Source organism: Hipposideros armiger, unplaced genomic scaffold (genome assembly GCF_001890085.2).
Source record: "Hipposideros armiger isolate ML-2016 unplaced genomic scaffold, ASM189008v1 scaffold_677, whole genome shotgun sequence".
NCBI lineage: Eukaryota > Metazoa > Chordata > Mammalia > Chiroptera > Hipposideridae > Hipposideros > Hipposideros armiger.
Window position 1 is genome coordinate 635,283 of NW_017732027.1, and position 13,954 is coordinate 649,236.

The 13,954-nt window shown below is 53.1% G+C and overlaps 1 protein-coding gene across 1 annotated transcript in view; it reads left to right on the forward strand.

Moving 5' to 3' along the window:
* HTRA3 (HtrA serine peptidase 3) overlaps window positions 1-13,542 on the forward strand; it is a 36,035-nt gene extending 22,493 nt beyond the window's left edge. Inside the window, exons 5-8 of the mRNA XM_019626455.1 lie at window positions 75-189; window positions 7,866-7,914; window positions 10,244-10,339; window positions 12,444-13,542. Coding sequence (XP_019482000.1) covers window positions 75-189; window positions 7,866-7,914; window positions 10,244-10,339; window positions 12,444-12,609 — 426 coding nt within the window. The 3' untranslated portion in view covers window positions 12,610-13,542. The remainder of the gene's footprint in view (window positions 1-74; window positions 190-7,865; window positions 7,915-10,243; window positions 10,340-12,443) is intronic.
* Window positions 13,543-13,954: the final 412 nt, after the last annotated feature.

Here is a 13,954-nt window from a genome sequence, read left to right on the forward strand (position 1 = left end):
CATGGTGTTCTGCAGTTGAGGGCAGTGGCTGCTTGGGCTCCCGGAGTGACTGCCGCTCTGATCTCCCCGCCCAGGATGGCGAGGTCATTGGCATCAACACGCTCAAGGTCGCAGCCGGCATCTCCTTCGCCATCCCCTCGGACCGCATTGTGCGCTTCCTCACAGAGTTCCAGGACAAGCACGTCAAAGGTAGGGCACCCCCAGGGGCTGGCTGCGGCCAGGGACGCTGGGCCAGGGCCAGGGCCAAGGCCCCACAGCCTCCAGCTGGGGCCACCCCCCCCCTTCAGCGCTGTGTGCCCTGGCTGCCTGCTGACCAGCTCCGAAGGCCTGAGACCCTGGGAGAGCTCAGCCTCAACCTCTTTCACACCTCCCACCCCCGCCCCTCACTTCAAGGCCACGGTGACCCCTTCCCCCTGCAGACAGGCTGGAGAGCTCAACCTCACCTCCTACCTCTAACTGCCTGAGCTCCCTGGGCCCCCCTTGTCTGGGCTGCGCCACTGCTGACAGAACACCGTCCGCCCTTCCACCCACCCGTCCGCCCATCCCTAAGTCCTCCCTCTTTCAGCTCTGGCCGTGCAGACTGCCAGCTGGGGTAGCTTGTACTCTAAGGGAGTGGGGCCCAAGCCCCTGATCCTTGGCAGTCCCTCCTCTCAGCCTGCATCTCCTCACCCCGCCCACGCAAGGATGTCCAACCCACCCTGCCCACTCCTAGGTGGCGCGAGTATCCATCTGGGAGAAGCCTTGACAAGGCACAGGTGACGCCCCCCAGTAAGGGCATGCTAATTGCCTTCCTAAAGTCAGTGGTCACAGCCGCTCTGCAGAGAAGGGCCACGCTTCTCCCACCCTCAGGACCATTCCTGGCAGCCCCCGCCCACCCCCCCTTTTCAGCTATAGTGACCTTCTCCCTGCCACCACTTTGCCTCCCATGCCCACTCCCCGGCAGAGCTGGCTAGACCTGACTCAGCTCTGATACTCACACCTTCAAATTGCTTCCGTATCTCCTCCCAGCCCTCTCACCAGCAGCTCATTGAGAGCAGGGGGGCCTCTGCATGCTTGCCCCATCCTCCACCACTCTGCCAGCCAAGCTCACGACCCCAGTACAGAAAAGACCGGTGCCATGAGGACTGGTTACACAAAGAACTGCTGTTGAGGACTCCGTGCGGTTCATCAGTGCCCGTTCTGTGAAAATAGCCTGGAGCCAGGGTAGAGCCAGTCTTCCCTAAATAAGCTGAAGGCTCCTGTTGGTCAGAGGGGCATCTAACCACTTGAGCCCTTTTCCCCTTGGCTGCTAGGAAGCTCAGAACTTGACCCAGGGCTGTACTTTTGAACCTGTCATAGCCTTGCTTCTTTTTCTAATAACTGAGCATTTCCAGTGTAATTGTCTCCTGCTCCAGGGGTGCCCTTGACTTGGGCCACCTTCCTGGAAGTCAGCAGAGCTTCACTTTGCACAAATTGAGCTGTGAGGTGACTGTTTTGTTGGAAACGGGATGATAGCATCCTTGCGCTTTCTGCCTCTCTTCCTCTGCTCTCACAGACAGGAACCCACCAGGGGCCAGGGTTCACTCCTTTGTTATACAGGGACTGTCCCTGTGAGCACTGACCTCACCCCAGACCCCCCCAGAGCGGTCCACTCCCCCAGGACATGTGGACTAATTGAAGTGCCCGGTAAATCTTGGCTGAATGACCAAATCTATAATTTAAAATCCTTCTGAAGTTGGCTGGTGTTCACGTTTGCTTTTTTTTTTTTTAATAAAAATATCAAACTATCCAAACCCAGTTAATCTAAAGTTCTTTAACACAAACCATCTTTTTAGTCAATCAAGGAAATGTTAGTTAAGGTTCAATTTCTTGTTCCCGCCTAGGGGTTGGGGTGCAGAGGCCTCTGGGGGCTTTCAAGGTAAGAGGGGCCACCATGCTGGTTCAGGAGGGCTGTAGCGTTGCCTTGGCCTGCGGCCCCAGGAGGCTCGGGGGTTCAGCCAGCCTTAGGACAACAGCGTACCCCCACAGGGGTGTTTGAGTTACTAGAGCTGAGCCATGAGGGGTGTCTGCCCCTCTGTGAACTGTGGGCGAGGGCTCCTCAGTGGTCTGGGCTGGGGGTGGGAATCCCCATCGTCTCCTGATGGGGTGGGGTGGCCTCTGAGGCCGAGGGACAGTTGCAGGGAGGCATTGCGGGGGACACTGAGAAGAAAGGGTCCTAATGCCTATCCCCTGGTCTCAAAGCCACACGTGCCAGCGTCCTGAATCCTTCTCAAATAGGGGGGGGAGCAGAGGAGGCGGGGGCAGGGCCCCAGGAAGGCGTGAGGAGGGGAGCGACCTGTGTTCTGGGCCCCGTGGACCCGGCGCTTTGCTGGGTGCTCTGCCCGCCTCCCCCAGTGTCCCTTCTTCAAGGTGTCAGAGGCTTCAGTGTCCTTGACACCCGAGCGCAGTCTGGGCTCCTTCCCAGCCCTGTGACCGGGACGTGTTACCACCTCGGCTTTCTCATCTGCACAGTGGGTCTAGGTTCAGGGGCAACAAGTATGACCCCTGGAGGCCAGCAGGGGCAGGGAGGTGGGCTGGTGGTTCCGTGCTAAGTGCTGTGGGGCCATGGGCAGGAGCGACAATGACTGAAAAGAACCCAGCTGGCTGCAGGGCAGGGAGTCCACTGCGGGGAGCTGAGAGGAGATGCCGCGTGTGCCCCTCCCGGGGACCCAGTGCAGGCAGCCTGGGAGGAGTGGTTGGGTCTGGGATCTGTTTTGAACTTGGAGCCAACAGAACTTGCTGGAAGGTGGAATGTAGGATGTGAGTGAGGGACTGGAGCCCGCGTGACAAGGCCCGAGCACCCGGGAGCAGAGGGCATTTCCTGGGACGGGGGCCCTGATGCGAATCAAGGGTGAGCCCTGATGCCCAGAAGCCCCGCGTCCGTCAGCTTCTCTCTTGCTGTTGGTTTTGGCTTTTTTATTGAGGTGAGATTCACGTCCTGTGCAGCTAACCACTCTAAAGTGCTGCTCCCTGGGCTGTAGTGCACTCAGCATGTCGTGCAGCCGTCCCTCCCTTTTGTATCACTGCCCCTGATGCTTGCCTCACCTCGGGTCCAAAGTGGTTCTGTGACAGGTTCAGAAAGAAACAAGTCAGGACGTCTGACCTCCCTCGGGCCAAATTTCCAGGCTGGCGTGTCAGACACTCGCCATTTAGGTGGTTTTCCATCTAATGACCTAAAAATTTCTGCTGACCTAGAAATTCACCCAGGCCGCCCTGCAGGCCCCAGCAGCCAGTGTTGGAGAGCCTGCGTGTGGGCGGGGCCTGCAGGCTTGGGTGGGGAGGGGGCTTCTGCTGCCCAAGGACTCCGATCTGACCCCAGGCTGCACTTCTGCCCTGCCAGGGCGCTGCCCAGGCACAAGCACGGCAAGCATGTTTCTTGCTCATGAGAAGCATGACCTTGGGTTTGAGCGAAGCTTACCAGTGTCCGGTACCCATGTCAGGAGCAGGACAGAGGGCCAAGGACTCTGTCCCCAGGCCTTTCCCCTTTCCTCCGAGGACCTCACCTGGTCTTGTGGATGTAAACGCCATCTAGAGAGTGCGTCCCCAAGTTTACATCTCGGGCTGGACCCTCTCACCAAGCTCTAGACCCTGATGTACTGCTTGTCAGACATGTCCACTCCCTGTGCGTCCCTGTCGCCACGCCCACCTTCTCAGTTACGTCAGCTCCAGCCTCAGGATTTCCCACAGCTGCACCCAGTCCATCAGCCAGCTCTGTCGGCCCCAGCATGGGGCCTGTCTCTCCTGTACCCGCCCTGTCACCATCTCCAGTTCCTCTGCCTGGTCCTGCCACCAGGGCCACTCAGCATGGTTATTGCCTCCCCGCTGCTCCTGAGCCATGGCCCTTCCCCCCACAGTCCCATCCCCAGGCCCAGGACTCCTTTCAAAGTTCAGAACTCATTGTGTCTCTGCTGGACACTGGCCACAGCTCCACCTCCCTGGAGATAAACGCCTAAGCCTCCCCGTCCACCAGACACACCGGCCAGGCCTGCTGCTGTCTCTGACCTCACCTCCCACCTGGTGCCATCCATCAATCTTGAGTGAAATGCCTGTTTAAATATTTTGCCCATTTAAAAAATTGGGGTTGTTTGTGTTATTATTGTTAAGTTTTGAGAGTTCTTTATACAGGATAGGAGCCCTTTCTTGGATAAATGAATGCAAACATTTCCTCCTGTGGCTTGTCTTCGCATTCTCCTAACTGTCTTTAAAGTGCAGAAGTTTAGTAAATTTTGATTAAGTCTGATTTACCAATTTTTTTTTCCTGGATTGTGCACTGGTGTATCTAAGAAGTCTGCTCACTGAAGGTCAGAAAGATTTCCTCCTCCATTTTCTTTTGGAAGTTTTACTTGCTGAGGGTTTAGATTTAGGACTGTGATGCATTTTGATTTAATTTTTTTAAAAAAATACTGTAAGTATGGATCAAAGTTCTTTTTCTTTTTTTACTTTGGATAGTCAGTTGTTCCAGCACCATCTGTTGTCAAAGACTGTCCTTTCTCTCCTGAATTGCCTTTGCAACTTTGTCAAAAATAAAATGACCATATTCTGTCCCACTTGTCTGTTTGTCTGTCTTTGTGCCAACCTCACACCATCCTGACTAGTCAGGTGGTGTCAGCCCTCCAACTTTGTCCTTCTTCTTCAAACTTGTTTTTGTTCTTCTAGAGCCTTCGCATTTCCACATGAATTTTAGAACCGGCTTGTCAATTCCCACCCAAAAAACCCCTGCTGATGTTTTGACTGGCATTGCATCAAATCTACCCTCAATTTGGGGAGAATTGTCGTTTCGACAATATGGAATCTTCTGACCCAGGGACACAGACCGTCTCCCCATCATTTACATCTTCCTTGGGTTTCCCTAGGTGAACAGATCTTTCCCAACTTCCATCAGATTTATTCCTAAGTATTTCATCATTTTGATGCTATAACAAATGGTATATTTAAATTTTTTTTAATTTCTGATTGTTACGAACTTCATGTTGATCCCGCAACCTTGATAACTCTTGTAGCTTTTTTGTAGAGTCCATCCAATTTTCTACATAGATGATTATGCAGTCTGTGAATAAAACCAGTTTTACTTCTTCCCGTCCAGTCTGAATGCCTTTTTTTTTTTAATTGCCTGGCTAGCCCCTCCCATAAATACTGAATAACGATGGGGAGAGTGGACATCTTGCCTTGATCCTGATCTCAGGAAGAAACCTTCAGTCTTTCACCATTAAAGCTGATGTTAGTAAAGGTTTTGCATAGGCGACCTTCATCAGGTTGAAAACGTTCCCTTTTATTTCTAGGTTTTATCATGAGTAGATGCTAGATTTTGCCAGGTGCTTTTTCTGCATCTTTTGAGATGATGGTTTTCCTTTTCATAGTCTGTTAATGTGGTAAATTGCATTGGTTGTTTTTGAATGTTAAGCTATCCTTGCCTTCCTGGAACAAACCTCACTTAGTCACAGTGCATTCTCTTTTTGATACGTTGTTGCATTTGATTTGCTGGAGACCATTAAAGGTTTTGTGGAACTACCTGCACGAAGCATATCGATGTCGTTTTCTTTTCTGGCTTTGGCATCAGGAGGATGAGGTGAGAAGCTGTTTAGGAAGAACGCGCCCCTTGCGTCTCCTCTAATCTCAGCTTCCTGCTTCTCTTGCGACACTTGCGGTCACCAGCGTGCCCACACCACACCACGCCGGTGCCCTACAATTTAACTCAGCTCTGAGATGCGGCGGACCCCACAGGTGAAACAGGCTCAGTCCCACAAGACTGCCCCCTGCCCTCAGATGCCAGTCACAAGTTCGGGTTGTCCCCTGTGCTTCTGACCGACTGGCTATAGATCTCAGGTTCCCATGTACCCCTCCTGGGTTTCGATCATTTGCTAGAGCAGCTCACAGAACTCAGGAAAACAGTTTACTCCTAGATCGTTGGTGTCTTATAAAACGATACGACTCAGGAACAGCCTAATGGAAGACATGCATGATAAGACAAGGTGTGGGGAGGGGCAGGGAGCGCCCAGGCCCTCTCCGGGACACCACCCTCCCAGCACCTCCACGTGTGCACCAGCCAGAAGCTCTCTGAACCCGCCTCAGGCTTTTCTGAAGGCCTCATTACATGAAGGCGTGATGGGTTAAGCCATTAGCCATGGGTGGTTATTTTAACTTCCAGTCCCCCTCCCCTCCCTGGAGATTGGTTCTCCTGGCAACCAGCCCCCATCCTTAGGGGCTTTCCAAATGTCACCTCATGAGCATAAACTCAGATGTGGTTGGATGGAACTTGTCATGAATAACAAAGACCCGTTTCTCCTTCAGTTCCGGTTCCGGAGCTGTTCCAGGAGCTGGTAGCAAAAGATGTTCCGGAGCTCTCATCACTTAGGAAATCACAAAAGCGTTAGGATCTGTGTGCTGGGAACCACGGGCGAATACCAGAATATACGTTTCTTAGTATAAATCCCAGCACCCCAGCAGCAGCCACTCATTTTCAGTTTTCTAGGGGAGTTTGTGTAGAATTGATATGATTTTTCCTTAAACATTTGGTAGAATTCTCCTTTGGGACCCTCTGTGCCCGATGTTTCTTTGTGGACAGAATTTTTAACTACAATTTCAATTTCCTTAATAGATATAGGGCTAGTCAGGTTATGTATTTCTTCTTGAGTGAGATTTGGTAGTTTGGAAATTTCAAGAAATTTGTCCATTTTAACTAAGTTGTCAGATTGGTTGGCATCCAGTTGTTCATAATAGTCTCTTCTTATCCTCTTAATACCTGTTGAATCTGTAGTAATGTCACCTTTCTCCTTTCTGATATTAATAACTGTGTCTTTTCTCTTTTTTCCGGTTAGTTTGCTAAAGGCTTACCAATTTTATTGCTCTCAAAGAATCAGCTTTTTTCATTTATTTTCTCTATTGTATTTCTGTTTTCTGCTTCATTGACTTCTACTCTTTATAATTTGCCTTTTTCTGCTTATTTTGAGTTTCATTTGATCTTCTTTTCCTAGTTTTTAAGGTGAGAGCTGAGGTCATTGATTTGAGACCTTTCTGTTATCAGCACTTTAGTACTATTAATTTCCCTCGAAGTACTGATTTACCTACATCCCACAGACTTTGATACATTGTATTTTCATTTTTATTTAGTTGAAAATACATTCTAGTTTCCCTTTGGGCTTCCTCTTTGAAGGTGAGTTACTCAGAAGTGTGTTATTTCGTTTCCAAGTTGTTGGGAATCTTGTAGATACCTTTCTCCCTCTGATTTCTAGTTTAATTCCACTGTGGTCAGAGAGCATACCTTTAGGATATGAAATTTTAAAATGTACTAAGACTTATTTCATGGTTCTGAATATGTAAATGTTATTTCTGGGTCTAGGACACCAGCGAAGTCACAGGCTAGAGCAGCTGGGGGAAAACACGTGTCACCTTAGAAGGTTGTATGTGTAATGCTCCAACCAGAGGGCCTGGCGCACAGTGCTCATGGGGCATTGTGGATTAATATTATTATTTATGGAGAAGGCAGGGGGATGTCATGAGTTCAGACCTGAGCAAGTTTAGGGAACCTGCCGGATGGAGACTGGAGAGAAGGGCACCGCTGGCCACTGGGGGCTGGGTATGGCCCTCAGAGGGGGGCAGATGTTGGAGCTGATGTGGTTGGATGGTGCCTGAGGGTGAGGATGGTGTGAAGCCACAAGATTGATCCAGGACATCTTTCAGCCTTAAGAGTAGCCAAGAGGAGAGAGGCAGCTCTGGGTGCCTGAGCACATGGGGGCCGGGCTGGCCTCACTAGGATGGCTTTTGCTGCTTTCTGCTCCTGTGGGTGAATTTCTGCCCCCACCCATGCCTCCTGGAGGTTCTAACCGAGTCCTATTGTGTTCTGTTTCCAGATTGGAAGAAACGTTTCATTGGCATACGGATGAGGACTATCACACCGAGGTGAGTGTCTAAAGGACACTGTCCCCTGCTGCCCCCCCATTGTTGCCCCTCACCTCGGCCCTCCTGCCAGACCCAGGCCCAGCCGTGCCCGGCCACCTGCAGGTGTGAGCCAGATGGATTCAGGCTTCTGAGCCTCTGCCGAGGCCAGTCCCTCACCCTGGGATGCCTTTCTCCCCTCTGTCTGATATAATCCTTCGGCTCCCTCAGGACTTCATTCAGGTGCTCCCTCCTCCAGGAAGCCCCCTAGATTAGTGTCTTGTGGCAGCCACAACAAATGACCACAAACTTGGCTTAAAACAACAGAAAGTCATTATCTCACAGTTCTGAAAGCCAGAAGTCCAAACTCAGCAGGGCTGTGCTCCCACTGAGGCCTCTGGGGGGAGCCCTTTGGCTCTTCCAGCTTCCAGTGGCTCCAGGTGTTGCTTAGGTTGTACCCACATCACTCCGATCTCTGCCTCTGTCTTCACATGGCCTCCTTCTTTCTGTGTGTCCGTGTCCAATTCTCCACCTTCTTTGACTTACAAAAACACCAGTCATTGGGTTTAGGGCCTATCCTAAGTCAGGATGGTCTCATCTAGAGATCCTTAACCAGTTACATCTGTAAAGACCCTATTTCCAAACAAGGTCACGTTCTGAGGTTCTGGGTGGACGTGAATTTTAAGGAGACACCATTCTGCCTCCACAGGCTGCTCGCGTGGGAGCAGGTGCCTCCTCGTGGCGTGCATAGCCGTGCTTCCCTCCTCAGCGTTGCATTGGTCCCGTGGTGCTAGTATTGCTTGCTTGTGCCCCAGTCCCCCTTGATCAGAAGCTCCTGGGGATTGAGGACTGTGTCCTGCTTATCCCTCTGCTCCACCCCTGTACCAGGTCTACAGCAGAGCGGGGCCTGGGAACACTGAATGAGTGAAATAAAGGAGGGGGTGGGGAAGAGGAGGGAGACAGAGGAAGTAAGGGAGCCAGGGAGGGGAGAGAATGCCAAGTTAAGCTCAAGGATTTGAAGAAGAAAGAAGTCACTGCATTGGGGGGTTCTGGGAAGAACTAGGGCTCAACTGAGGACATCCTCACACCCATGGAGTCCCTAAAAGGACAATTCTTCCTGTTTCAGCAACTGTTAGTCTAGGGATTAAATCTAAAGACAATTTGTAATCAAGACCAATATACCAATTTATCTTTAACAATTTTTTTTTTAATTGGGGAATTGGGAGAGGGAAACAGCGTTGGGGAATTGGGGAAGGGGAACAGACAAGTTGCTGTCCTTTGGTTCTTCAGTCTAGTTGTGGAGGATGTCACTTCACTAGCCCATGTTGGTATTATCATTGCGCTCTTCCCGGGTGAGGGAGATTGGTCACCGGCCTCTGGACGGCCGCTCACAGCGGCTCTTGGCAGCTCACACTGGCTGCAGTCACTCATGCTGGCTGCTGGCCACACACAGTAGCTTATGGCAGCCCACTGCAGCAGGGGCTGCAGCCTATGCCGCTGCCAGCTACTCACAGCAGCCCAGCTCCAGGTTGAGCTGTTGTTCACCATCTTAGCTGTAGAGAGGGCAGTGTCACTGGCCCTCATGTGGGATCCGAACCGGGGCCCTGCTGCTCAGAGCTGGCGTCCCAAGCCAGCTCTTAACCAACGCACCACTCAGCCGGCCCATACCAATTTATCTTTGGTATGTGTTCTTTATTTGTCTGTTTCATCCATCCATCCATCCATCCATCCAACCATCCAGTCTTCTGTCTATCCATTCCATGACTCACCATTCATCCCTCCTTCCATCTATCCATTTATCCATTATTCCTTCCTTCCTTTCATCTATCCCTCCATCGTCCACCCACCCATCCATCCTTCCATCCATCCATCCATCCATCCATCCATCTAGCCATCCATACCACTTGTCAAATCTTCTGTCTGTCCATTCCATCATTCACCCAGTTTGTTCATCTCTCCTTCCATCTTTCCATTTATCTATCATTCCATCCTTCTATTCATTCCATCCATCCATCCATCCATCCATCCATCCATCCATCCATTTGATCACCCATCCCTCTACCTCCCTTCTTATTTCTCACCCACCCTCTCACCCCACCTCCCACCTACTCACCACCCCCTCTCCACACGTCTCACCATGCACCTTCACTAAGGTTTCTCTTGAGAAGCCCAGGTTGAGTGGGGACACAGACTCTTGTGACAGCCCGGTAACAGCCCAGCTAGTGAGTGGCAAGACAGGGCAGCGTGCGAGCCCAGAGGAGGCTCCTCATCTGGCCTGGGGGGAGGGGTGCAGGGGCAGCTCTGTGCCTTCAGGGCTCCAGAGAAGGCCTTGGCTGTGCAACTGTCTTTTCAGTTTGGTGGAAGAACTAAAGGCCAGCAACCCAGACTTCCCGGAGGTCGGCAGTGGGATTTATGTGCAAGAGGTTGTTCCAAATTCACCGTCTCAGAGGTAGGCTCTCCTGAGGAGGCAGGGGGACTGGATGGGCGGCCGTCGGACACCCTGGTGGGCATGGGGCCTGGGCTGGGCCTGCTTCACTGACCTTGGCTTCCTGGCGAGACATGGTGTGGAAGTGGCCAGTGGGATTCTGGCCTGTCCTGTAAGCCAGGGGCAGGCTGGAGAGATGAAGTTTCTCTTAGAGCATTGGTCATGCCCTTTCATTGGCCATTCATTGGCCTGAATGTCCCCTATCCTCAGGGGAGACAGAGCCGTAGAGGCCCAGCCTAAGAACCAGCCTGACTCTCACCAGCCCAGTGGGCCGGCCTGGGTCTTTCTGTTTCCTCATCTGCATAATGCACATGATTCAGCCTACTCTTTCTATTCTGGGAGAATTTTTCAAGGTCAAGTGCTGGAGAATGTTGACTGTTGCAACACCATGAGCTGAGGCAGACCTGGCGAGGTTGCTACACACTTATGTGGGCTATCCAGGCCCCTAGAAGGGCTCTGAGCAAGTCCCTTGCCCTCCTCTGGCCTCGGTCTCCATCAGTACTGTCAGTGGGCTGCATCAGATCAGTGGTTCTAAACTCATTCCGGGAGCTGGAGGCAGTCCGCCCTGAGGCCTCGGGCTGCTGGGAGGTGCCAGGACAGGGTATGGAGCGGACAGAGGAGCCGGGCAGGCAGGCCTTCTGCCCCCACGGCCCCTTCAACCGAACAGGCCTCTGCTTTCTGTTCTGTGTACTGTGCTGCTTCAGGAGGCCGTGCTGGAAGACACGGGCCCCTCGTGTCCTCTGCAGAGCACACATGCCCAGCCTGCAGCACACCTGCAGTGAAACTGTTGAAATGCAGATCTGTGATGCCAAAGGGTAACCACCCAAACTCAGACTCTTTATTCAGGGTTGCTATTCTCCGCTGAATTCAGCAGGGCAGTTACCAAGAGCGGCCACGTGCCAGGCACCTCAAGAGCTAGACAGGTGAGGTCGGCAGTGGCTGCCGATGACCAGGCTGCACTGGGAGCTGGGTATTCCACACGCATCTCAGTTACTCCTCCCTGCAGCTCGGGAGGTGTGGGCTCCTGCTGTCACCCTACTTCACAGATGGGGAGACTGAGGCTTTCAGAAGTTAGCTCTCTGAGGCATGGATCCTGGTTCTATCGCCCAGACATCTAACCACTATGCCTCCCAGCCTGCCTTCCTCCCGGGTGGCAGTGAAGGTCACAAGCGAGCAAAGTGCAGAAGGAGGCTGGCCTCCGTCTCCATCAAGCCTTGCCTCCTATGCCAAAGTCGATGTAAGAAACGTCCAAACCTGTAGAGAGTTTTTATAAGAGTTTATTTGAGCCAAACACGCTATCTGCCGGGGAGCACGATCTCAAATGCTCCGGAGAACAACAGTTTCACAGTTTCTCTTATGCATTTGGAATTAAGGAGGGAACGTAAGGAAGATGAGATGGAGGTGGGAGAGAGCAAGGTGGGGATTGGATTACAGGAGAGTTAACGGAGAGTTAATGAGACTGTGCGCTCTCCTGAGGGTGAATACCCCCTCTGAGGGGTGTTACTTCCAGTTTTTCAAAGGCATGTTAATCTAGAAGCCTGAGGACAATGGACAGAGCTGGTTTAAGACCTTTCACTAAAGAAGTTAGAAGCCTGGGGCGTGGCTGCCCACCACGACCTGCCCAGTTAGGGGTTTATGATCGGATCCCCCTGAGGTCACTTTCCGTAGAACCCCTTTTTTCATCCACACAAAAGTCTTAGGAACTGCAGTAGCATCAGAATCAATAGCCTGGACCTCACTATAATTTGCAAAGCGTGTTCCCATACGGGACTGCAGGTGTGGAAACTGAGGCTCAAAGGGGCAGAGTGCCTGGCCCGAGGTGGCCCTGCTAGGAAGCTGCAGCCGGAACTTGAACCCAGCCCTGCAGGTGTAAGGAAGTACACGGAAAGAGCATTGGCCCATCACAGAGCATTGGTTTTCATCCGGTGTAAGAGCCTTGCAGTCAGGGCTCTGATCTTACCTGTCGAAATGAATTTTCTTAAACTGCTGCTCTTAGACCCAATTGTGCCCTGACAGGGCCCAGGCCCAGTGGGGATGTGCGGTGACCGCGTGTCTCTCCTCTTGGCAGAGGGGGCATCCAAGATGGCGACATCATCGTCAAGGTCAACGGGCGCCCGTTGGCGGACTCGAGCGAGCTGCAGGAGGCCGTGCTGACCGAGTCCCCGTTGCTACTGGAGGTGCGGCGCGGGAATGACGACCTCCTGTTTAACATCGCGCCCGAGGTGGTCCTGTGATGGTGAGGCCACCTCCCCCCATCTCCGAGCACCAGAGCCTGCAGCCGAGGACAGGTGCCAGCCCAGTCGTTCCACCCGGAGTTGCTGCCTCCCTTGGAGTCAGGACGAAGGACCGCAGTCGGTCCTCAGCAGAGCCGGCGGCCCCCTCCCGGCTGTCCACAGTCTGGACTTGGCCAGGGGTCCGCGTCTCAGTGTTGGGAGCGTTGGCTCCTGCATCACAGTGCCCATGGGGGCAGCCCGCTGTCCCCTTTGTACAAAAGCTCCTGAGGGTCACCTTCCAAGTTCCCCGGATAATGTAAAATGATTCCGATACTTGAGAAGACTCCTCTATCGTGTCCGGAAGCCCACCCTCTCTCCCACCCCCCTGCCTTTGCACCTGATACCTCTGTCTGAAATGCCCTCCCTGCTCCTACCCCACCCTCCCCTCCCCGACTCACCTCAGGTCTCAGCTCCCAAGCCTCCCTGGCCCCCCAGGAAAAAGTGAGCAAGGCTGTCTGCCCCTGGAGGGCAGGCTACGTCTGACCCTTCAGGGACTCAGGTGTGGCGGGCCTGGCCCAGAGCGGGCACCAAGGGGTGTCCTCTGGCTGCCTAGCTGAGCCCTGCAGCTGGAGACGAGGTTCCCCTCCCCAGGAGGGGGTGAAGCTGGTGGGGAGCAACATGTGTCAACACCCTCTGGGCGGGCAGAGGAAGCTGGGACCTGCCAGGAGGAGGGGGCTGCAAGGACTGAGCCGCTTGGCCTTCTCTGTGCTGTTCTGTGTGGAGCAACCGACTCAGGGGACCGCCCCGTAGCAGCAAGAAGAACCCTCCTCTCAGCGGGGAGCAGTGCCTTTCGAGGTGTATCTGTGAGCTTCGCTTTACAGTCAACCCCCCATGTTGCTTATACTGTGTTTCTCTACTGTATGGAAATTAAAGTTTACAAGCACATGGTCCTTAGCCAGCAGGGGCATTTGGGGCACCCACCCCGCCGGCCACAGCTCCTCCTGGGACCCAGAGCTAACATCAGGAGGTGTGGGCATCACCCAGCCACTCAGGTCCCTGCTCCCCCACTTACTCCTAACTTCATGGTCTTGGGCAAGACACCTCCCCACTGCCTTGGCGTCTCCCCTTGTACAGGATGGATACTGAGACCACCGATCTTCTGGCGAGTGGGCAGAGCACTTGGAAAGGTGCCTGGTTGACAGTGAGTCCCCACCTTGCTGTGTGTGCCCAGCGGATGACAAAGCTTTCTCTGCATCTGCTCTGTGTCACCCTCACCAAAACCCAGCCAGCGATGGGGAAAAGAGGACAAGCCTTTGTACAGTGGGAAGGGGAGAGGCAGGTGCAGGTGGGCAGGGTCTGCCACCAG